Source organism: Coregonus lavaretus (assembly GCF_964263955.1).
Source record: "Coregonus lavaretus genome assembly, chromosome: 40".
NCBI classification, from domain to species: Eukaryota; Metazoa; Chordata; class Actinopteri; order Salmoniformes; family Salmonidae; genus Coregonus; species Coregonus lavaretus.
In genome coordinates this window covers 2,530,439-2,556,741 of record NC_140027.1, presented here as the reverse complement: position 1 = coordinate 2,556,741, position 26,303 = coordinate 2,530,439, and the positions used below count along the sequence as shown (strand labels likewise).

The following is a 26,303-nucleotide window of genomic DNA, read 5'->3' as shown; positions in this document are numbered from 1 at the left end:
CCCCTAAAAAATGTCTGGGCGTCTCTCCTCCCCGTGGACCAGGCCTCCCTATCTCTCGCCAGACTCTCACCCCACTGCTCCAAAGTCCAACCTCTCTGCTCTTCACTTGGCTTGGCCCAGTCGAGACTCTTCCTCCACTGCTCCCAAGTCCACCCTCTCTGCTCTTCACTTGGCTTGGCCCAGTCGAGACTCTTCCTCCACTGCTCCCAAGTCCAACCTCTCTGCTCTTCACTTGGCTTGATCCAGTCGAGGTTGCAACGGAGATCCGCTAGAGATTCCCCTGGCGATGGCTCCTGGACACGCTGCTTGGTCCAGTTTTGGTGGGATCTTCTGTCACGATCGTCGGGAACAGAGGACCAATGCGCAGCGTTATTTGCAAACATATTTATTATAGATAATGATCACACGAACAAAACAACAAAACGATAACGTGACGTCCCTGGTTACATACACAAACCAACACGGAACAAGATCCCACAAATACTGTGGAAAAACAGACTGTTTAAATATGGTTCCCAATCAGAGACAACCAGCAACAGCTGACACTCGTTGCCTCTGATTGAGAACCACTCTGGCCAACATAGAAACACAATAACTAGAACACCCTAGAAACACAAAACACAAAGAACACTCACACCCTGGCTCAACATACAAGCGTCCCCAGAGCCAGGGCGTGACAGAGTGGCTATAGAGTCAGCTACCATCCTCAGTAGCTTACCATCTAAATTGTCAATGCCAGGAGGTTTGTCATTATTGATCAATAACAATCATTTTTGCACCTCTCCCACACTAACTTTACAAAATTCTAACAATGCTTTTCTTTCATTATTTGTTTTTTAATGCATGAATTCGATGGCTCACTGTTCGTTGTTGGCATTTCCTGCCTAAGTTTGCCCACTTTGCCAATGAAGTAATCATTAAAATAATTGCCAACATCAAATGGTTTTGTGATGAATAAGCCATCTGATTCGATGAAAGTTTAATTTTCTGCCCATCATTTCATTTAAAGTACTCCAAAGTTTTCTTTCCATCATTCTTTATATCATTGATCTTAATACAGTTTTTTGTTGAGTTTAGTTATATATTTTCTCAATGTGCAGTAAGTCAGCCAGTCAGATGTGAAGCCAGACTTATTAGCCAATCCTTTTACTCCATCTCTTTCAACCATACAGTTGTTAATTTCCTCATCAATCCATGGAGTCTTAACAGTTCTAACAGTCAGTTTCTAAACAGGTGCATGTTTATCAATAATTGGAAGAAGCAATCACCTGAATTCTTCAAATTCTTCATACTGGATGCTTCTTATTAATCACATCAGACCAACAAATATTTTTAACGTCATCCACATCACATCATCCTCATCTTTTGTATGATCTATTATACACTATTTTAGACCCAGCTTTTGGAACTTTGGCTTTCCTGGATATAGCAACTATATTGTGATCACTGCGTGTGACACTCTGGCTCCATGGACTTTGATATTTGAGCCAGGGTTGTTCATTTTCATTTGTTTGGGTGTATTTCTATGTTGGGGTGTCTAGGTTGTTGATTTCTATGTTTGGTGATTGTGCTTGTTTAGTCATATGACTCCCAATCGGAGGTAACGAGTGTCAGCTGTCGGCTCGTTATCTCTGATTGGGAGCCATATTTATACTGTGTGGTTTCTCCTTGGTTTTGTGGGTTTTTGTTCCATGTTTCTGTCAGTGTTACAGAGGACTTCACTATCGTCATTTGTTGTTTTTTCGTGGTTGCTTTATTAAATAAAGTCATCATGTTCACTCCCCGCGCTGCGTATTGGTCCGCTTCTTCAGACGATCGTGACAGAAAAACCCACCATAAAAGGACCAAGCAGCGCGTCCAGGAGCAAAGGGTCTGGACATGGATGGAACTGTTGGACGGTAAAGGGTCCTGGACTTGGGAGGAGATCCTGGATGGTATGGATCGCCGACCATGGAACGAGACGGTGGAGAGGCGACGGCGAGAGGAGCAACGGCATCGGCAGGGCCATCGTCGGAAGGACGAGAGGCAACCCCAAAAAGTTTTTTGGGGGGGGCACATGGCTTGGGCGACTGAGCAGCAGGAGGCTGCCACAAGGCAGATTCAGAAGGCTACCAGGTTAAGGGGGCTGACGGAGGCAGAGAAGGGACGGATTCAGGAGGCTACCAGGTTAAGGGGGCTACTGGGAAAAGCAGGGAAGGAAGGTGTAGAGGCACGGCGAGAGGTACTGGGGTGTGTAACCAGTCCGGTCCGGCCCGTTCCTAATCCCGAGGTACAGTCAGTAGTGTGTGTCCCCAGTACGGTACGGCCTGTTCCGGCCCCTCGCACTAAGTGTACGGTGCGCGTCGCCAGCCCAGCCCGGCCTGTTCCTGAGCCTCATACGAAGCCTACGGTGCGCGTCGCCAGCCCAGCCCGGCCTGTTCCGGCCACTCGCACCAGGGATACGGTGCGCTTCGCCAGCCCGGCCCGGCCTGTTCCGGCCACTCGCACCAGGGATACGGTGCGCGTCGCCAGCTCAGCCCGGCCTGTTCCTACTCCACGCACCAGGGATACGGTGCGCTTCGCCAGCCCGGCCCGGCCTGTTCCGGCCACTCGCACCAGGGATACGGTGCGCGTCGCCAGCCCAGCCCGGCCTGTTCCTACTCCACGCACCAGGGATACGGTGCGCTTCGCCAGCCCGGCCCGGCCTGTTCCGGCCTCTCGCACCAGAGATACGGTGCGCGTCGCCAGCCCAGCCCGGCCTGTTCCTGCTCTCCGCACTAGGCCTTATGTGCGTCCCCAGGGTCCAGCATGCCCTGTTGCTGCTCTCCGCACTAGGCCTTATGTGCGTCCCCAGGGCCAAGCATGCCCTGTTGCTGCTTCCCGCACTAGCCCTGAGATGCGTGTCCTCAGCCCGGTACCTCCAGTTCCGGCACCACGCATCAGGCCTACGGTGCGTCCCCAGGGCCAAGCATGCCCTGTTGCTTCTCCCCGCACTAGCCCTGAGATGCGTGTCCTCAGCCCGGTACCTCCTGTTCCGGCACCACGCACCAGGCCTACGATGCGCCTCAGACAGCCAGAGTCTGCCGTCTGCCCAACAGGGCCTGAACTGTCCGTCTGCCCAACGCCGTCTGAACTGCCCGTCTGCCCAACGGGGCCTGAACTGTCCGTCTGCCCAACGCCGTCTGAACTGCCCGTCTGCCCAACGCCGTCTGAACTGTCCGTCTGCCAAGCGCCGCAGGAACTGCCCGTCTGTACTGAGCCTGCAAAGCCGCCCGTCTGCCATGAGCCTTCAGAGCCGTCCGCCAGACCGGAGCCGCTAGAGCTCTCCGCCAGACAGGAGCAGCCAGAGCCTTCCGCCAGACAGGATCAGCCAGAGCCTTCCGCCAGACAGGATCAGCCAGAGCCTTACGCCAGACAGGATCAGCCAGAGCCTTCCGCCAGACAGGATCAGCCAGAGCCTTCCGCCAGACAGGATCAGCCAGAGCCGTCCGCCAGACAGGATCAGCCAGAGCCTTCCGCCAGCCATGAGCAGCCAGATCCGTCAGCCAGCCATGAACAGCCAGATCCGTCAGCCAGCCATGAGCAGCCAGATCCGTCAGCCAGCCATGAGCAGCCAGATCCGTCAGCCAGCCATGAGCCGTCCAGCCAGGATCCGCCAGAGCCAGCCAGCCAGGATCCGCCATTCAGTCCGGAGCTGCCCCTCAGTCCGGTGCTGCCCCTTAGTCAGGTACTGTCCCTTAGCCCGGTGCTGCCCCTTAGTCCGGTGCTGCCCCTTAGCCCGGTGCTGCCCCTTATCCCGGTGCTGCCCCTTATCCCGGTGCTGCCCCTTATCCCGGTGCTGCCCCTTAGTCCGGTGCTGCCCCTTAGTCCGGTGTTGCCCCTTAGTCCAGGTGGGGTTAGTTGGAGGGTGGTCATTGGGAGGAGGCTACTGAAGCAGGTTGTGACTGTGGTGGGGTGGGGATCACGACCGGGGCCAGAGCCGCCACCGTGGACAGACGCCCACCCAGACCCTCCCCTAGTCCTTATGTTGGTGCGCCCGGAGTTCGCACCTTTAGGGGGGGGTACTGTGACACTCTGGCTCCATGGACTTTGATATTTGAGCCAGGGTTGTTCATTTTCATTTGTTTGGGTGTATTTCTATGTTGGGGTGTCTAGGTTGTTGATTTCTATGTTTGGTGATTGTGCTTGTTTAGTCATATGACTCCCAATCGGAGGTAACGAGTGTCAGCTGTCGGCTCGTTATCTCTGATTGGGAGCCATATTTATACTGTGTGGTTTCTCCTTGGTTTTGTGGGTTTTTGTTCCATGTTTCTGTCAGTGTTACAGAGGACTTCACTATCGTCATTTGTTGTTTTTTCGTGGTTGCTTTATTAAATAAAGTCATCATGTTCACTCCCCGCGCTGCGTATTGGTCCGCTTCTTCAGACGATCGTGACACTGCGTCCAACGGGTACGGATACAGCTTTAGAACAAAGTTGGATGATCTTGTTCCTGTATTGTTTGTAAACACCCTGGTAGGTTGATTAATAACCTGAACCAGATTACAGGCACTGGTTACAGTGAGATGCTTCCTCTTGAGCGGACAGCTTGATTAAAACCAGTCAATACTCTCTGTTTACATCACATACACTATCAAGCATTTCACACACATTATTTAGAAACTGAGTTTTAGCATTTGGTGGCCTATAGCAACACCCCAAAATAATAGGCTTTAGATGACGCAGGTTAACCTGCAATCACAGCACTTCAATGACACTTGACATGAGATCTTCTCTAAGCATTACAGGGATATGGTTTTGAATATACAATGCATTCGGAAAGTATTCAGACCCTTGAATTTTTCCACATTTTGTTATGTTACAGCCTTATTCTAAAATGGATTAAATAAATAAAACATCCTCATCAATCTACACACAATACCCCATAATGACAAAGCGAAAACAGGTTTCTGAAATTTTTGCAAATGTATTACAAATAAAAAACAGAAATACCTTATTTACATAAGTATTCAGACCCTTTGCTATGAGACTCAAAATTAAGCTCAGGTGCATCCTGTTTCCATTGATCATCCTTGAGCTGTTTCTACAACTTGATTGGAGTCCACCTGTGGTAATTGGACATGATTTGGAAAGGCACACACCTGTCTATTTAAGGTCCCACAGTTGACAGTGCATGTCAGAGCAAAAACCAAGCCATGAGGTCAAAGGAATTGTTCGTAGAGCTCCGAGATAAGATTGTGTCGAGGCACAGATTTGAGGAAAAGTACCAAAAAATGTCTGCAGCATTGACGTTCTCTAAGAACACAGTGGCCTCCATCATTCTTAAATGGAAGAAGTTTGGAACCACCAAGACTCTTACTAGAGCTGGCCACCCGGCCAAAATGAGAAATCGCGAGAGAGGGGCCTTGGTCAGGGAGGTGACCAAGAACCCGATGGTCACTCTGAAAGACCTCCAGAGTTCTTCAGTAAAATGCACATGACAGCCCGCTTGGAGTTTGCCAAAAGGCACATGAAGACTCTCAGACCATGAGAAACAAGATTCTCTGGTCTGATGAAACCAAGATTGAACTCTTTGGCCTGAATGCCAAGCGTCACGTCTGGAGGAAACCTGGCACCATCCCTACGGTGAAACATGGTGGTGGCAGCATCATGCTGTGGGGATGTTTTTTCAGCAGCAGGGATGAAGGAAAGATGAACAGAGCAAAGTACAGAGAGATCCTTGATGAAAACCTGCTCCAGAGCGCTCTGGACCGAAGTTTCACCTTCCAACATGACAGCGACCCTAAGCACACAGCGGGACAAGTCTCTGAATGTCCTTGAGTGGCCCAGCCAGAGCCCGGACTTGAACCCGATCAAACATCTCTGGAGAGACCTGAAAATAGCTGTGCAGCGACGCTCCCCATCCAACCTGACAGAGCTTGAGAGGATCTGCAGAGAAGAATAGAGAAACTCCCCAAATACAGGTGTGCCAAGCTTGTAGCATCATAACCAAGAAGACTCAAGGCTGTAATCGCTGCCAAATGTGCTTTAACAAAGTATTGAGTAAAGGGTCAGAAAACTAATGTAAATGTGATATTTCAGTTTATTATTTTTTAATACATTTGCAAACAATACTGAAACCCATTTTTTGCTTTGTCATTATGGGGTATTGTGTCTAGACTGATGAGGGAAAAAAAAGATGTAATACATTTTAGAATAAGGCTGTAACGTAACAAAATTAGGAAAAAGTCAAGGGGTCTGAATACTTTCTGAATGCACTGCATACTGTATGTATATATATACAGTACCAGTCAAAAGTTTGGACACACCTACTCATTCAAGGGTTTTTAATTATTTCCACTATTTTCTACATTGTAGAATAATAGTGAAGACATCAAAACTATGAAATAACACATATGGAATCATGTAGTAACCCAAAAAGTGTTAAACAAATCAAAATATTTTTTCTATTTTCTATTCTTCAAATAGACACCCTTTGCCTTGATGACTGCTTTGCACACTCTTGGCATTCTCTCAACCAGCTTCACCTGGGATGTTTTTCCAACATTCTTGAAGGAGTTCCCACATATGCTTAGCACTTGTTGGCTGCTTTTCCTTCACTCTGCCATCCGACTCATCCCAAACCATCTCAATTGGGTTGAGGTCGGGGGATTATGGAGGCCAGGTCATCTGATGCAGCAATCCATCACTCTCCTTCTTGGTAAAATAGCCCTTACACAGCCTGGAGGTGTGTTGGGTCATTGTCCTGTTGAAAAACAAATGATAATCCCACTAAACCCAATCCAGATGGGATGGCGTATCGCTGCAGAATGCTGTAGTAGCCATGCTGGTTAAGTGTGCCTTGAATTCTAAATAAATCACAGACAGTGTCACCAGCAAAGCACCCCCACACCATAACACCTCCTCCTCCATGCTTTACGGTGGGAAATACACATGCGGAGATCATCCGTTCACCCACACCGCGTCTCACAAAGCCACGATGGTTGGAACCAAAAATCTCACATTTGGACTCCAGACCAAAGGACACATTTCCGCCAGTCTAATGTCCATTGCTCGTGTTTCTTGGCCCAAGCAGGTCTCTTCTTCTGAAGCTAGTTGAGAGTGTGCAAAGCTGTCATCAAGGCAAAGGGTGGCTATTTGAAGAATCTCAAATATAAAATATATTTTGATTTGTTTAAAACTTTTTTGGCTACTACATGATTCCATATGTGTTATTTCATAGTTTTGATGACTTCACTATTATTCTACAATGTAAAATAGTGAAAATAAAGAAAAACCCTTGAATGAGTAGGTGTGTCCAAACTTTTGACTGATAGTGTGTGTGTATATACAGTTGAAATCGGAAGTTTACATACACCTTAGCCAAATACATTTAAACTCAGTTTATCACAATTCCTGACATTTAATCCTAGTAAAAATTCCCTGTCTTAGGTCAGTTAGGATCACCACTTTATTTTAAGAATGTGAAATGTCAGAATAAAAGTAGAGAGAATGATTTATTTCAGCTTTTATTTATTTCATCACATTCCCAATGGGTCAGAAGTTTACATACACTCAATTAGTATTTGGTAGCATTGCCTTTAAATTGTTTAACTTGGGGCAAATGTTTCGGGTAGCCTTCCACAAGCTTCCCACAATAAGTTGGGTGAATTTTGGCCCATTCCTCCTGACAGAGCTGGTGTAACTGAGTCAGGTTTGTAGGCCTCCTTGCTTGCACACGCTTTTTCAGTTCTGCCCACAAATGTTCTATAGGATTGAGGTCAGGGCTTTGTGATGGCCACTCCAATACCTAGACTTTGTTGTTCTTAAGCCATTTTGCCACAACTTTGGAAGTATACTTGGGGTCATTGTCCATTTGGGAGACCCATTTGCGACCAAGCTTTAACTTCCTGCCTGATGTCTTGAGATGTTTTTTCAATATATCTACATACTTTTCCTTCCTCATGATGCCATCTACAGTGGGGAAAAAAAGTATTTAGTCAGCCTCCAATTGTGCAAGTTCTCCCACTTAAAAAGATGAGAGAGGCCTGTAATTTTCATCATAGGTACACGTCAACTATGACAGACAAATTGAGAAATAAAATTCCAGAAAATCACATTGTAGGATTTTTAATGAATTTATTTGCAAATTATGGTGGAAAATAAGTATTTGGTCACCTACAAACAAGCAAGATTTCTGGCTCTCACAGACCTGTAACTTCTTCTTTAAGAGGCTCCTCTGTCCTCCACTCGTTACCTGTATTAATGGCACCTGTTTGAACTTGTTATCAGTATAAAAGACACCTGTCCACAACCTCAAACAGTCACACTCCAAACTCCACTATGGCCAAAACCAAAGAGCTGTCAAAGGACACCAGAACCAAAATTGTAGACCTGCACCAGGCTGGGAAGACTGAATCTGCAATAGGTAAGCAGCTTGGTTTGAAGAAATCAACTGTGGGAGCAATTATTAGGAAATGGAAGACATACAAGACCACTGATAATCTCCCTCGATCTGGGGCTCCACGCAAGATCTCACCCCGTGGGTTCAAAATGATCACAAGAACAGTGAGCAAAAATCCCAGAACCACAAGGGGGGACCTAGTGAATGACCTGCAGAGAGCTGGGACCAAAGTAACAAAGCCTACCATCAGTAACACACTACGCTGCCAGGGACTCAAATCCCTGCTTAAGCCAGTACATGTCCAGGCCCGTCTGAAGTTTGCTAGAGTGCATGTGGATGATCCAGAAGAGGATTGGGAGAATGTCATATGGTCAGATGAAACCAAAATAGAACTTTTTGGTAAAAACTCAACTCGTCGTGTTTGGAGGACAAAGAATGCTGAGTTGCATCCAAAGAACACCATACCTACTGTGAAGCATGGGGGTGGAAACATCATGCTTTGGGGCTGTTTTTCTGCAAAGGGACCAGGACGACTGATCCGTGTAAAGGAAAGAATGAATGGGGCCATGTATCGTGAGATTTTTAGTGGGGGCATTGAAGATGAAACGTGGCTGGGTCTTTCAGCATGACAATGATCCCAAACACACCGCCCGGGCAACGAAGGAGTGGCTTCGTAAGAAGCATTTCAAGGTCCTGGAGTGGCCTAGCCAGTCTCCAAATCTCAACCCCATAGAACATCTTTGGAGGGAGTTGAAAGTCCGTGTTGCCCAGCGACAGCCCCAAAACATCACTGATCTAGAGGAGATCTGCATGGAGGAATGGGCCAAAATACCAGCAACAGTGTGTGAAAACCTTGTGAAGACTTACAGAAAACGTTTGACCTGTGTCATTGCCAACAAAGGGTATATAACAAAGTATTGAAAAACTTTAGTTATTGACCAAATACTTATTTTCCACCATAATTTGCAAATAAATTCATAAAAAATCCTACAATGTGATTTTCTTGATTTTTTTTTCTCATTTTGTCTGTCATAGTTGACGTGTACCTATGATGAAAAAACATTTAAGTGGGAGAACTTGCACAATTGGTGGCTGACTAAATACTTTTTTTCCCCACTGTATTTTGTGAAGTGCACCAGTCCCTCCTGCAGCAAAGCACCCTCACAGCATGATGCTGCCACCCCCGTGCTTCACGGTTGGGATGGTGTTCTTCGCCTTGCAAGCCTTGCCCTGTTTCTTCCAAACATAACGATGGTCATTATGGCCAAACAGTTCTATTTTTGTTTCATCAGACCAGAGGACATTTCTCCAAAAAGTCCCAATGTGCAGTTGCAAACCGTAGTCTGGCTTTTTATAGCGGTTTTGGAGCAGTGGCTTCTTCCTTGCTGAGCGGCCTTTCATGTTATGTCGATATAGGACTCGTTTTACTGTGGATATAGATACTTTTGTACCTGTTTCCTCCAGCATCTTCACAAGGTCCTTTGCTTTTGTTCTGGGATTGATTTGCACTTTTCGCACCAAAGAACGTTCATCTCTAGGAGACAGAATGCGTCTCCTTCCTGAGCGGTATGACGGCTGCGTGGTCCCATGGTGTTTATACTTGCGTATTATTGTTTGTACCGATGAACGTGGTACCTTCAGGTGTTTGGAAATTGCTCCCAAGGATGAACCAGACTTGTGGAGGTCTACAATTTCTTTTCTGAGGTCTTGGCTGATTTCTTTTGATTTTCCCTTGATGTAAAGCAAAGAGGCACTGAGTTTGAAGGTAGGCCTTGAAATACATCCACAGGTACACCTCCAACTGACTCAAATGATGTCAATTAGCCTATCAGAAGCTTCTAAAGCCATGACATAATATTCTGGAATTTTCCAAGCTGTTTAAAGGCACAGTCAACTTAGTGTATGTAAACTTCTGACCCACTGGAATTGTGATACAGTGAATTGTAAGTGAAATAATCTGTCTGTAAACAATTGTTGGAAAAATTACTTGTGTCATAAACAAAGTAGATGTCCTAACCAACTTGCCAAAACTATAGTTTATTAAGAAGAAATTTGTGGAGTGGTTGAAAAACGAGTTTGAATGACTCCAACCTAAGTGTATGTAAACTTCCCACTTCAACTGTATATATATATAACAACACCTCCCCATAAGCATTCCTGTCTCTTCTATAGATGTTATATTGTTGTATTCTCTTTCGTATCGTCTGAGATCCCCAGAGATTGGAAATCTGCCGCGGTCATCCCCCTCTTCAAAGGGGGTGACACTCTAGATCCAAACTGTTACAGACCTATATCCATCCTGCCCTGCCTTTCGAAAGTATTTGAAAGCCAAGTTAACAAACAGATCACCGACCATTTCGAATCCCACCGTACCTTCTCCGCTATGCAATCTGGTCAATAGAATAGAAGGGAGGCCAGTATGAAAATGTATGCACTCACTAAGGGGTGGGTAGAGAGAGAGAGAGAGAGAGAGAGATTATTTGAATTTAATTGAGAGAGGAACCATGTGCATGTTGGTCAGATGGGGAGGGGGACATGAGACCGGGTTGGACACAGAGAGCCTTTCTAAAACATCATCATGTTATTCTACATCTGTAGCTAATGTCTAGGGACTTTCTACCATTAACATTAAATAACATCAGATAGGGTGTGTGAGAGATGTGAGGCTGGCTGCTCTGAGGCAGTAATGGTATTGGTAGAGTACAATGACAGGTAGAGAGTTGAGGCTCTCAGTTAGCTGACAGTGATGGATGTCTGTAGGCTCAGCTACCCAACTGTGATGCTGTGATACTGGGTTACCGGTATCAAAAATGTATACACTCACTACTGTAAATCGCTCTGGATTAGAGTGTCTGCTAAATGACTAAACATTTTTAAAAAATGACATGTAAACTTAGATTGGACCATTTGCTGAATCATTCTGAATAATGCAGGGTTTTTAAATAATGAAATGTTTGTCTTTAGGATGGATGACATTCAGCTGTGTAAGGAAATCACTCGACTCAAGAAGGAGCTCCAGAAGCTGGTGTCGTTACCAGGTATAATCCATGTTTACGTTGTGTGCCCAACTATTATTTATATATTATTATTATTTTTATTTTTGTATATTGTTTTCTTCGCTTTAGTTAGGTTAATGAGTATGAGAATAGTGTTTTGGATGGAGAGGTCCACTACTGAGAGGTCTTGAACTGCAGACTAAGGTACAATGGATTGTAGAGGGTTACATTCCAGACATACTGTAAAACTTGCCATCAATGGCAATAAACATTGCCTCTGATTGGACAGACAATCTCTTCCTGACCTCTGTCCAACACCACACCCTCTACAGATTCAGAGTACACACAGAACCAGGAAGTGGCGTTATGTCATAAGCATAAACACTTCTCGAGAAATGATACCTATCTTTCATACTCTGCTGCTGGGGCCATGTGGGGCCTTTCTCACGCAGGGTAAATTAATTTGTGCTTAATGAAACAGACATTGTCTTTGTATCCTGTGATATGTGTAAATTGTTGTGGATTTTCTGATTTCAGATTTTTCATGGGTTGTAAGTGCTGTAAAATAATTGGTAACATTTTACTGTAGGTGTCCTTATCCATGCATTCATAAAGCCTTATAACAGCTGTATTAAGGCCAGAGGGGGTGTGGTATACAGTGGCTTGCGAAAGTATTCACCCCCCTTGGCATTTTTACTATTTTGTTGCCTTACAACCTGGAATTAAAATTGATTTTTGGGGGTTTGTATCATTTGATTTACACAACATGCCTACCACTTTGAAGATGCAAAATATTTTTTCTTGTGAAACAAACAAGAAATAAGACAAAAAAAACAGAACTTGAGCGAGCATAGCTATTCACCCCCCCAAAGTCAATACTTTGTAGAGTCCTATGGACAGATACTCCAATCTCTGCTGTGGAGCTTTGCAGCTCCTTCAGGTTTATCTTTAGTCTCTTTGTTGCCTCTCTGATTAGTGCCCTCCTTGCCTGGGCCGTGAGATTTGGTGGGCGGCCCTCTCTTGGCAGGTTTGTTGTGGTGCCATATTCTTTCCATTTCCATTATAATGGATTTAATGGTGCTCCGTGGGATGTTCAAAGTTTCTGATTTTTTTAAATAACCCAACCCTGATCTGTACTTCTCCACAACTTTGTCCCTGACCTGTTTGGAGAGCTCCTTGGTCTTCATGGTGCCGCTTGCTTGGTGGTGCCCCTTGCTTAATGGTGTTGCAGACTCTCGGGCCTTTCAGAACAGGTGTACACTACCGTTCAAAAGTTTGGGGTCACTTAGAAATATCCTTGTTTTCGAAAGAAAAGCAATTTTCTTGTCCATTAAAATCACATCAAATTGATCAGAAATACAGTGTAGACATTGTAAATGTTGTAAATGGCTATTGTAGCTGGAAACTGCTTATTTTCTATGGAATATCTACATAGGCGTACAGAGGCCCATTATCAGCATTAATTGGTTTTAAAAATGACTGATCATCCTGTTGTCATATATTGAGTTTGTTCTACCACCGATTTAAGCCCTGTTGACAGTGGATATATTTCAGTAGAGTATTCCATTTTAATAGGGAACAATTGTTTAAAGGGTGGTTTGATCTCTTCTGTTATGATAATGTATACAGTATCACTTCACAGGACTGCTCTTCTGAAGCATAATATGTATAATTGTGTACAAATTATACAGCTATTACATTTTGTGCATGGTGAAGGGACTACTGACCTCACTTAATAATTATTTGGTAACACTTTACTGTAGGTGTCCTTACACATGCATTCACAAAGCCTTTATAACATTTGTCATAAGCTGTCAAAAGTAATTGTAATTAGTTATGAGTCACGGCATGAGATGTTATAAAACTGGTTATAATTGGTTTTAAAAATGACTTTGCATCCTGTTGTCATATGCTCTGTCAACGGTTAAAAACAACTATTATTATACAGTCTGCATGACAACTTATGTCATATGTTATTACATGCTACATAAGAGTATACATACCAGATGTTATAACAGGGTGTAATGTAATTTACTAATCTCTGTGTCACATTATTACATTGAATAGAATGATGGTTGTCATAACCATATGCCTGAATAGAGTGTGCACAGACACCTTAGTAAAAGTTATGAATGTGCTAATACCACATAATGAGTTGAGAGTATCACAAAACGTTACCATTCAAAGGATCTCCAAGAAACATGGGCAAATGGGAGCACAGATGTACTTAGGATTGACACATAATGTAAATAACTTGCCAAGAAAACACAAACATGTTGAAACGAAATGGAAGCAAATAGAATTTTACAGCAAAATGAATGTTGCTGGGTTACATTTCTACATTTATGTAATTTAGCAGGCGCTCTTACAGTAGGGAGTGCATTCATTTCATACATTTTGTTCTCCATACTGGGCCCAGATTCACAAAACTTTCATAAGAAGAAATGTCTTTTTAACTGCCATTTCTTCCTTATCTATAGACTTATAAAGAGAGTTAAGCAAAGTTGCTATTCCTGAAAAAGGTTATTGGAAATGTTATTGCATTATTTGTTTCTCTTTAAGCAAAAGGTTAAGAAGAAATGTGATTATTGAAAATAAAGTTATTGGATTTGTTCTTGGAAATGTTCTTAATACCAAGGTAGCTAAACCCTTGTCTTAAACTCAGGGCAGTGAGAGAATACGCTCATGAAAGCAATTGAACATGTTTAATTCACTCACAAACTTAATCTGAAAGTTTCAGAATTGATTATTTTAAAACCAAGAATATGTTTTAGAACAGTAATCTCAGATGAAATATGCTAACATGATTACCATTGTTAGCTAGATAGCTAGCTAAATCGGTTGACTAGCAACAAACATCTTAACAAGATAGTTATGAAATTAGTAAGAAGAAATTGGAGAAGTTCTTAAGAAAATCATTCAATCTTAAGATATTGTTGAAGAATTGCACTTACAAACTATTGGATGAGCTTCTTATTTTTTTTCTTAAGAGGCTTCTTAAGTTTTGGAGTAAGAAGTGTTTTGTGAATCTGGGCCCTGGTCCCCCATGGGAATCGAACCCACAACCCTGCCATTGCAAGCACCATGCTCTACCAACTGAGCCACACAGGCACAACAGGATTTGGGACAGATGTAAAAAAAAAAGGAAGATGTGCAGGCTACAGTAACACAGACATCAGCTATATACAGTACATTCAGAAAGTATTCAGACCCCTTCCCCTTTTCCACATTTTGTTACGTTACAGCCTTATTCTAAAATGGATTAAACTAAATTTTTCCCTCATCAATCTACACACAATACCCCATAATGACAAAGCGAAAACAGGTTTTTAGAAATACCTTATTTACATAAGTATTCAGACCCTTTGCTATGAGACTCAAAATTGAGCTCAGGTACATCCTGTTTCCATTGATCAACCTTGAGATGTTTCTACAACTTGATTGGAGTCCACCTGTGGTAAATTCAATTGATTGGACATGATTTGATAAGGCAAACATCTGTCTATATAAGGTCCCACAGTTGACAGTGCATGTCAGAGCAAAAATCAAGCCATGAGGTCGAAGGAATTGTCCGTAGAGCTCCAAGACAGGATTGTGTTGAGGCACAGATCTGGGGAAGGGTACCAAAACATTTCTGCAGCATTGAAGGTCCCCAAGAATACAGTGGCCTCCATCATTCTTAAATGGAAGAAGTTTGGAACCGCCCAAGACTCTTCCTAGAGCTGGCCGCACGGCCAAACTGAGCAATCGGGGGAGAAGGACCTTGGTCAGGGAGGTGACCAAGAACCCGATGGTCACTCTGACAGAGCTGCTGAGTTCCTCTGTGGAGATGGGAGAACCTTCCAGGGTGACAAACATCTCTGCAGCACTTCACCAATCAGGCTTTTATGGTAGAGTGGCCAGATGGAAGCAACTCCTCAGTAAAAGGAACATGACAGCTGGCTTGGAGTTTGCCAAAAGGCACCTAAAGGACTCTCAGACCATGAGAAACAAGATTCTCTGGTCTTATGAAACCAAGATTGAACTCTTTGGCCTGAATGCCAACTGTCACGTCTGGAGGAAACCTGGCACCATCCCTACGGTGAAGCATGGTGGTGGCAGCATCATGCTGTGGGGATGTTTTTCAGCGGCAGGGACTGGAAGACTAGTCAGGATTGAGGGAAAGATGAACGGAGCAAAGTACAGAGAGATCCTTGCTGAAAACCTGCTCCAGAGCTCTCAGGCCCTCAGACTGGGGTGAAGGTTTACCTTCCAACAGGACAACAATCCTAAGCACACAGCCAAGACAATGCAGGAGTGGCTTCGGGACAAGTCTCTGAATGTCCTTGAGTGGCCCAGCCAGAGCCCAGACTTGAACCTAACCGAACATCTCTAGAGAGACCTGAAAATTACTGTGCAGAGACGTTCCCCATCCAACCTGACAGAGCTTGAGAGGATCTGCAGAGAAGAATGGGAGAGTCTCCCCAAATACAGGTGTGCCAAGCTTGTAGTGTCATACACAAGAAGACTTGAGACTGTAATTGCTGCCAAAGGTGCTTCAACAAAGTACTGAGTAAAGGATCTGAATACTAATGTAAATGTGATATTTCCTGGGTAAAAAAAAAAAAGCCAGTCTCCAGACCTTAATCCCATAGAAAATCTGTGGAGGGAGCTGAAGGTTCGAGTTGCCAAACGTCAGCCTCGAAACCTTAATGACTTGGAGAAGATCTGCAAAGAGGAGTGGAACAAAATCCCTCCTGAGATGTGTGCAAACCTGGTGGCCAACTACAAGAAATGTCTGACCTCTGTGATTGTCAACAAGGGTTTTGCCACCAAGTACTAAGTCATGTTTTGCAGAGGGGTCAAATACTTATTTCCCTCATTAAAATGCAAATCAATTTATAACATTTTTGACATTCGTTTTTCTGGATTTTTTTGTTGTTATTCTGTCTCTCACTGTTCAAATAAACCTACCATTAAAATTATAGACTGATCATTTCTTTGTCAGTGGGCAAACGTACAAAATCAGCAGGGGATCAAATACCTTTTTCCCACACTTTATATATACAGTTGAAGTCGGAAGTTTACATACACCTTAGCCAAATACATTTAAACTCAGTTTTCACAATTCCTGACATTTAATCCTAGTAAAAATTCCCTGTCTTAGGTCAGTTAGGATCACCACTTTATTTTAAGAATGTGACATGTCAGAATAATAGTAGAGAGAATGATTTATTTCAGCTTTTATTTATTTCATCACATTCCCAGTGGGTCAGATGTTTACATACACTCAATTAGTATTTGGTAGCATTGCCTTTAAATTGTTGAACTTGGGTCAAACGTTTCGGGTAGCCTTCCACAAGCTTCCCACAATAAGTTGGGTGAATTTTGGCCCATTCCTCCTGACAGAGCTGGTGTAACTGAGTCAGGTTTGTAGGCCTCCTTGCTCGCACATGTTTTTTCAGTTCTGCCCACACATTTTCTATAGGATTGAGGTCAGGGCTTTGTGATGGCCACTCCAATACCTTGACTTTGTTGTCCTTAAGCCATTTTGCCACAACTTTGGAAGTATGCTTGGGGTCATGGTTTATTTGGAAGACCCATTTGCGACCAAGCTTTAACTTCCTGACTTATGTCTTGAGATGTTACATCAATATATCCACATAATTATCCTTCCTCATGATGCCATCTATTTTGTGAAGTGCACCAGTCCCTCCTGCAGCAAAGCACCCCTAAAGCATGATGCTGCCACACCCGTGCTTCACGGTTTGGATGGTGTTCTTTGGCTTGCAAGCCTACCCTTTTTCCTCCAAACATAACAATGGTCATTATGGACAAACAGTTCTATTTTTGTTTCATCAGACCAGAGGACATTTCTCCAAAAAGTACGATCTTTGTCCCCATGTACAGTTGCAAACCGTAGTCTGGCTTTTTTATGGCAGTTTTGGAGCAGTAGCTTCTTCCTTGCTGAGCGGCCTTTCAGGTTATGTCAATATAGGACTCGTTTTACTGTGGATATAGATACTTTTGTACCTGTTTCCTCCAGCATCTTCACAAGTTCCTTTGTTGTTGTTCTGGGATTGATTTGCACTTTTCGCACCAAAGTACATTCATCTCTAGGAGACAGAATGCGTCTCCTTCCTGAGCGGTATGCCGGCTGCATGGTCCCATGGTGTTTATACTTGCGTACTATTGTTTGTACAGATGAACGTGGTACCTTCAGGCGTTTGGAAATTGCTCCCAACAATGAACCAGACTTGTGGAGGTCTACAATTTTTTTTCTGAGGTCTTGGCTGATTTCTTTTGATTTTCGCATGATGTCAAGCAAAGAGGCACTGAGTTTGAAGGTAGGCCTTGAAATACATCCACAGGTACACCTCCAATTGACTCAAATCATGTCAATTAGCCTATCAGAAGCTTCTAAAGCCATGACATCATTTTCTGGAATTTTCCAAGCTGTTTAAAGGCACAGTCAACTTAGTGTATGTAAACTTCCGACCAACTGGAATTGTGATACAGTGAATTATAAGTGAAATAATCTGTCTGTAAACAGTTGTTGGAGAAATTAATTGTGTCATGCACAAAGTAGATGTCCTAACCGACTTGCCAAAACTATCATTTGTTAACAAGACATTTGTGGAGTGTTTGAAAAACAAGTTTTAATGACTCCAACCTAAGTTTATGTTAACTTCCGACTTCAACTCTATATATATCTGTGTATATATGTATATATCCATTGTCAACAGTGGTTGGTTAAATTGGTGGGAGAACAAGCTCCTATCACCATAAGATGGGTTAGGGGTTAACGTTAGGGGTCTAGAGATCAAATAAATGCCCGATTTTATTGGTCAAATCATCATGAAAAAGACCCTGAATGTGGCAGCAGTTTGAAATCCACCACTGACAAAATCTCACTTTAACCCCTGATCGTCATAACATATTTTCTGTTACAGACAATGACAAGTCCAACGAGGACAGACAGAAAGAGGAAGAACTTCTCCAGCAGATCCACAAGCTGGTAGAGACCAGAGATTTCCTTGTTGACGACGTGGAGTTTGAGAGGCTAAGGCAAGTGTGATCGACTGAGGTTCGAAACCAGGTCTCATGCCCACCAGAACACTGTTAGCCCTCTGAGCTAAAGTCTAGGCATTACCTTGGGGTGCCAACGTACAGTAAGTCATCAGGTCTCAGACCAGGTTACTCATCACGGCAACGTGGTTCTGAACCACCTCTGTTACACAACTCTGTTCCATCTGTCTTGACCCCCTCCCTTATTGGTTTGGTCGCCAATTACATCCTGTCAGAAATACAAGCCTTCGACTCAGTTAAATACAAACCACAGGGAACATCTACATTCTCAGATGTTCTTACTGTTGGAATAAAACATCTGTTTTCTGTGTATTTTAGTGTAGGGGACAATGTGCTGCGAAACCCTGCATCCCACTGTACATGCACAAGTTTGTTAGGGTAAACGAGTTTGTTAGGGTAAATACGTTTGTTACGCCCTCCCCCTCCGTTCTGAGAAGGGGGGGGGGGGGGGGGGGGGGGGGGGGGCGTAACAAACGTATTTACCCTAACAAACTCGTTTACCCTAACAAACTTGTGCATGTACAGTGGGATGCAGGGTTTCGCAGCACATTGTCCCCTACACTAAAATACACAGAAAACAGATGTGCACCCATTCTGGGTGTTGAGAAGCAGGAAGTGACGAGGGAATAATTGATTGTTTTTGAGGCATGTGAAGACACCCAGGGAGAAGACAGGGCCTGAGGATATGGAGTCTGAGTCATCGCTTGCTGGAACAGACAGAAATGTAACATTTAAAGTTCCACTCATCCCACTTTCTCTCCTCCTCTACAGGGAAAGGGAGGAAGACAAAGAAATGGCTGATTTCCTCCAGTCCAAGTTCCCCAAAAACTTGAAGAAGAAAGGTGCGTGTAGTCATAGTGCGTCATAGTGAGTGTTATTATTTTCCATTCAAATGCTCAATCGTATGTCTCAACGTTTAAGTATTCGCTTTGATAATAGTCAGTGACCTTGATTTGATGACGATTTCTTTGGATAGTTTGGCGCCTCTTTCTTGTTAAATTCTTTCTTCCCTACTGAAGCATTTATATTTGAAATTATGGATTTCACCCCCAAAAATGTATGCAATTTTGCACTGGCTCCCCACTGAGCAAAATGTATTTTCATCAGCTTGTATTCTGCTCATATCATATCATCTGAAGGCGTGTGTGTGCATGCATGTGTGTGAGTCTGAATGTGTGTGTCATTATGTCATTATTTCTGATCTACTACAGCATCACCAGTGCTCCACCTGGTATATCCCCATATCCTCTGACTGACTCCACCTCCTCTTCCCCAGGTCAGGTTCCAGCCAGACGGCTAACATCCAGGGCCCAGCAGACCTCGTCCCCCTTCACCAAAACCGGCCTGTCCCTGCTGAAGGAGTGCTGTGGCTTCACCTGCTCCATCATGTAGGCCGGGCCCTCAGGGGCCCTACCATGGAGCCAAAATAAAGCCCTGTTGCATCACAGTTGCATCACAGTTTCAGCTTTTCAACCCGAGAAACACTTGAAGCACAGACAGACAACGAGCGAGTGGACAATGTTCAAGGATAGGTTGGGGATGTCGCCAGGATGAGATTGATGGTGTTGTTGTGTGTTTTATCTCCCAGTCTATGCCGCATCCCGTCTGGGCTGTGTTTGTTTCTCTTTCACTCCTTTGGTTCTCTCTCTCGCTCCCTCTCTCTCTCCCGCTTTGTGTCTCGCTCCCCCTCCCCCTACCCCCTCCCTCAATTTTTCTATTCCGCTCTGTCTTCTCTCTCCATCATTAGGGATCCAGTCCTGTCTGCACTTCTAGTTGGGTTCTATACCCAGTGTCCCCTCTCCCCATCAAGTTCATCCCCCATGCAATGATCTTCCATCGTCTGTATCTGTGGTGAGTGATTTGAAGGAGTCAGGCGCAGGAGGGTAAATCATAGAATAAAAGGGTTTATTCTGAAAACACAGCGGTACGCAGCAATGCGTCAAACACTCCAATGCGTAAATCAGGTGCACTGGGAAACAGAACACTGGAGCTGTCGTCCTGTATTCTCCCAGATCGCTGCACCACCCAGCTCCATCGGAACTGAATCCGGGTTGCGGGGGGGTGAAACGGGCAGGCCACTTCCAGGATGTCCTCTTGCAGCTAGCAGGTTGTCCAACCGGATGGCCATGTCCACCAGCTGGTCGAAAGTCAACATGGTATCCCGGCAGGCTAGCTCCCTTCGGACGTCCTCTCGCAGGCTGCACCGGAAGCTGTCTACAGTGAGGGAAAAATGTATTTGATCCCCTGCTGATTTTGTACGTTTGCCCACTGACAAAGACATGATCAGTCTATAATTTTAATGGTAGGTTTATTTGAACAGTGAGAGACAGAATAACAACAAAAACATCCAGAAGAACGCATGTCAAAAATGTTATAAATTGATTTGCATTTTAATGAGGGAAATAAGTATTTTACCCATCTGCAAAACATGACTTAGTACTTGGTGGCAAAACCCTTGTTGGCAATCACAGAGGTCAGACGTTTCTTGTAGTTGGCCACCAGGTTTGCACACATCTCAGGAGGGATTTTGTCCCACTTCTCTTTGCAGATCTTCTCCAAGTCATTAAGGTTTCGAGGCTGACGTTTGGCAACTCAAACCTTCAGCTCCCTCCACAGATTTTCTATGGGATTAAGGTCTGGAGACTGGCTAGGCCACTCCAGGACCTTAATGTGCTTCTTCTTGAGCCACTCCTTTGTTGCCTTGGCCGTGTGTTTTAGGTCATTGTCATGCTGGAATACCCATCCACGACCCATTTTCAATGCCCTGGCTGAGGGAAGGAGGTTCTCACCCAAGATTTGACGGTACATGGCCCCGTCCATCGTCCCTTTGATGCGGTGAAGTTGTCCTGTCCCCTTAGCAGAAAAACACCCCCAAAGCATAATGTTTCCACCTCCATGTTTGATGGTGGGGATGGTGTTATTGGGGTCATAGGCAGCATTCCTCCTCCTCCAAACACGGCGAGTTGAGTTGATGCCAAAGAGCTCCATTTTGGTCTCATCTGAACACAACACTTTCACCCAGTTCTCCTCTGAATCATTCAGATGTTCATTGGTGAACTTCAGACGGGCCTGTATATGTGCTTTCTTGAGCAGGGGGACCTTGCGGGCGCTGCAGGATTTCAGTTCTTCACGGCGTAGTGTGTTACCAATTGTTTTCTTGGTGACTATGGTCCCAGCTGCCTTGAGATCATTGACAAGATCCTCCCGTGTAGTTCTGGGCTGATTCCTCACCGTTCTCATGATCATTACAACTCCACGAGATGAGATCTTGCATGGAGCCCCAGGCCGAGGCAGATTGACAGTTCTTTTGTGTTTCTTCCATTTGCGAATAATCGCACCAACTGTTGTCACCTTCTCACCAAGCTGCTTGGCGATGGTCTTGTAGCCCATTCCAGCCTTGTGTAGGTCTACAATCTTGTCCCTGACATCCTTGGAGAGCTCTTTGGTCTTGGTCATGGTGGAGAGTTTGGAATCTGATTGATTGATTGCTTCTGTGGACAGGTGTCTGTTATACAGGTAACAAACTGAGATTAGGAGCACTCCCTTCAAGAGTGTGCTCCTAATCTCAGCTTGTTACCTGTATAAAAGACACCTGGGAGCCAGAAATATTTCTGATTGAGAGGGGGTCAAATACTTATTTCCCTCATTAAAATTCAAATCAATTTATAACATTTTTGACATGCGTTTTTCTGGATTTTTTGGTTGTTATTCTGTCTCTCACTGTTCAAATAAACCTACCATTAAAATTATAGACTGATAATTTCTTTGTCAGTGGGCAAACGCACAAAATCAGCAGGGGATCAAATACTTTTTTCCCTCACTGTATGAGGGCCCGCTCGTTCCACCCGGTCCCAGCCGCTAGAGTACGAAACTCCAGGGCAAAGGCCTGCGCGGTCCTCGTCCCCTGCCTCAGTTGGACCAGCCGCTCGCCCGCCTCTCTTCCTTCGGGCGGGTTATCGAAGACTGCCCGGAAGAGGTGAGCGAACTCCCCGTAGTTGTCCAACACGGCTCCTCCTTCACTCCAGACCGCGTTGGCCCACTCCAGGGCTTTCCCCGAGAGGCTCCGATGGAGCCGGGCTGATGGTAAAGAAGTAGAGGTCCAGCTGCAGGAGGAATCCCTGGCAGCGGGCAGCTGTCCTGTCATAATCCCTCGGTCGGGATAGATTAATCTGTCTGGGTGCTGGGGTGTGGGTGGCTGGATCCGGTCGCTCAGCTGGTCTCGACGGGTCGGGTCCTCTTCTCTCCAGGCGTTGGACGACCTGGAGAACCCGATCCATCGCTTCTCCCATGCTGGCTAACATCGTAGAATGCTCCCGGACCTGTGCCACGACTCCAGGCATGTGCTCTTCTCCTGCTGACTCCATGTCTTGGTGTGTGATTCTGTGGTGAGTGATTTGAAGGAGTCAGGCGCAGGAGGGTAAATTACAGAATAAAAGGGTTTATTCCGAAAACACAGTGGTACGCAGCAATGTGTCAATCACGCCAGTGTGTAAATCAGGCGCACTGGGAAACAACTAGGCACACAGGGAAATATCCCGGCGATACAAAATACCAGGAGCTCCACCGAGCTAAACTAACCTCCACAATAAACAATCACACACAAAGACAAGGGGGCAGAGGGAACACTTATACAGGTACTGATGAGGGGATATGAACCAGATGTGTGTAATAAATAAGACAAAACAAATGGAATGATGAGATGAGGAGCGGCAGTGGCTGGAAGGCCGGTGATGACGAACGCCGAAGCCTGCCCGAACAAGGAGAGGAGGCAACTTCGGAGGAAGTCGTGACAGTATCAGACTATTCTCATTCATCATAGTCAGAGTCCCTCCCCCTGCCTCTCCCCGCCTCTCAATGGTGTCACTAATGCTCTCAGAGCAGTTCATTCTGGTCTATCTCACTGGCTTTGGTACCTCTGTACCTAGAACCTGTCCCTTCATTGAGATTGGATGTAAACGTAATTTGCATGAGTCAGATATTGCTATCAAATGACATACAAAGCGATGCTTGTCTACCAGTGACAGATGTTAAATATTGCTGCCCCAGTGTAGATTATTATTTATGATGCATGAGACTAAACCCAACAGTGAAGATGTACTGTACAGTATTTGCCAATTGGAACATCATACATACATCTCTTTAAGCCCTGTTCAGCCTCCCTAACTCTTTTACATTTCAAATTACTGTAGATGCCTTTGAACAGACTTCCCACTGGCTCAATAATTCATAGTCAGCGCTAATTGATGGCAGCCTAATTATGCTGCCAGGTCAATGTTAGCCAGACATGCAACTGCTGGTCTAATTAATGTTTCGTGATAAGATTATGGTTTTATGATAACATGACACTAACGTCAGACTTTAAGCAACTCACTAAAAATAAGTCATTAGTCACTGATTTGCCAACCCTGTCCAATTAAGAGGCCTTTAGGAGTGACTCAACATACCAACCAACAGAGCTCAACAGATGAGTCATCACTCACTTCCTTTCTTGTTGTTGTTGTTGTTGTTATCGATGTTGATGTTGTTCAATTCATACGCTCAAAGTATATATGTTATGGAATCTACAAAATGACTCACCCTTCCACATTGCTGACTTTACACACTAAAGGTTAGTGTACAGTATACCAATCAGCAGAAAAGGTTTCCACCTTAACAACTTTTAAGTGGAACTGCAGCTCACTGCAGCTAACATTGTTACACTATAACATGTTATTACTGACAACATGTTATTACTGACATCATGTTATCACTGACAGCATGTTATTACTGACAGCATGTTATTACTGACAACATGTTATTACTGACAGCATGTTATTACTGACAACATGTTATTACTGACAGCATGTTATTACTGACAGCATGTTATAACTGACAGCATGTTATTACTGACAACATGTTATTACTGACAGCATGTTATAACTGACATTATGTTATCATGTTACCCACAAAAATGTATGCACTCATGACTGTAAGTCGCTTTGGATAAAAGCGTCTGCTAAATGGCATATTAATTAATAATATTAATTAATTAATAATAATAATTATCACTGACATTATGTTATCACTGACATTATGTTATCACTGACATCATGTTATCACTGACAGCATGTTATTACTGACAGCATGTTATTACAGACAGCATGTTATTACTGACAGCATGTTATTACTGACAGCATGTTATTACTGACAGCATGTTATTACTGACAACATGTTATTGCTGACACCATGTTATTACTGACATCATGTTATTACTGACAGCATGTTATTACTGACAACATGTTAAACTGTATAGGCCTACTGTAAGCTGGCCAAATCCAGTGTCAGTAATTGTCAGTAATTACTAGGCAGTCCGTGTCAACACAGAACCACAGTTCCGTGTCAAGCCTCTCCATGGCTACTCAGTGGAAATGGAGATGTTAACTTTTCAGCCAGAGACTCCTCTTGTGTCTTGCCTGTATAACACAGTGGGTACTTAATAGGGCACTTAGTAGGGCACTCCAGTGTGTGATGGTGATGACAAGGGTCCAGGACGAGTTAGCCAAGCACCCAGAATTGGAGTCGTGAGTGTACACTCCACACACAGGGATCAAGGACTCTTCATCGCGGCGAGCCGTCACCATAGCAACCACGGCATAGGCAGTCCGATGGGATACAATGATAAAAAGCGCTGCATTCCACACACGCTGTTTTCTTTCTTCTCTGAAATCAAGGTTCCTCTGAAGTCTCCTCTGAAATCAAGGGTCTTAACCTTTTCTTCCCCAGGCAGCCCCTATGACAAGCTATTGAGCATTGATACCGTCACCCCACCTCAATTATAAAACACAATTTCATCATGCACCATTTTCCATGCTCATCCCTTATTCCCATATAGAACAGTATGGTCATTTTGTGTTAGCGAGGGGAGGCAAGGAGAGGGGTAGTCTGGTTGATACGACCCACATGACTACACATCGAAGAGCTGTGACCCACTTCGAGGACTTCGAAAGCTGGTGTCTGGAGGACTTCGAAAGCTGGTGTCAGCCAGACCAAGAGAGAGGGAGGAGAGGAAGGATAAGCTGGTATGAGTCATCAGTAGTAGAGAGAGGCGAGAGCTCAGACAAAGTTCCTGTTGTTGTTGTCGCGAGTGTCCTTGGTGAGCTGCCAGAAAAGTAGGCTGTGTCAATCAAACAAGCAGCGAGCATAATCCGGTGACCCCCACGCTCTAGCTATGCACCTCACACCGCTTTCCTCCGAGCAGGGGGACACAGGGGAAGTGACACGCGGGTGACGGGTAACTGTCATCACAAGGTTGCTATGACCACCCTTGTTTTGACAGCATACCTCCCCCTGAGTTGGTTCTCTCTCCTTGTATCACAGCAACAATGCTGGATTCTAGTGTTAGTTGTCAAGAAAATCTTGAATCACGGTTATAGAATGCAGCTGAGGTGGTTGACCATGTCAACCTCAACTCAATACTTCTGCATTGCTCTCCCACCTAATCCGAATCTGTCAACACAGTATATTCACATAACAGTGCCCTCCAGAGGCATCATACCCACTGAAACTGAGGGACATTTGCCCCCTTAATATCATCCGTTAGTAGGATGAAATAAAAAAAGAGAAAATAGTAGTTTGTGTTCTTTTCAAGATATCAGACATTATGCCATATTTTGTACATAATCGTTACTGTTGAAGAGGTTGTTGCACACTTTAAGCAAGTCGATGTTGATGGGATATTGAGTGTAGCCCAAAGGGTTTATCTTACTTAACGATTCCAGAATGCACTCTAGTTTGTCTCTCCTTTGTATCGCTATGTATACAGTGTGTGTGTGTGTGTGTGTGCGCACAAGCGTGCACAGAAATACTTGCATTTGTGTGAGTGTTTGTGCATCGGTGTGT

The 26,303-nt window shown here is 44.4% G+C and overlaps 1 protein-coding gene across 1 annotated transcript in view; it reads left to right on the top strand.

Annotated features, from left to right (window-relative positions):
- LOC311113321 (bMERB domain-containing protein 1-like) overlaps positions 1–19,817 on the top strand; it is a gene marked incomplete at both ends in the record, with an annotated part of 30,317 nt that extends 10,500 nt beyond the window's left edge. Inside the window, 4 exons of the mRNA XM_084156543.1 lie at positions 11,326–11,399; positions 18,290–18,410; positions 19,203–19,267; positions 19,702–19,817. Coding sequence (XP_084012669.1) covers positions 11,326–11,399; positions 18,290–18,410; positions 19,203–19,267; positions 19,702–19,817 — 376 coding nt within the window. The remainder of the gene's footprint in view (positions 1–11,325; positions 11,400–18,289; positions 18,411–19,202; positions 19,268–19,701) is intronic.
- Between the last annotated feature and the right edge of the window lie 6,486 nt (positions 19,818–26,303).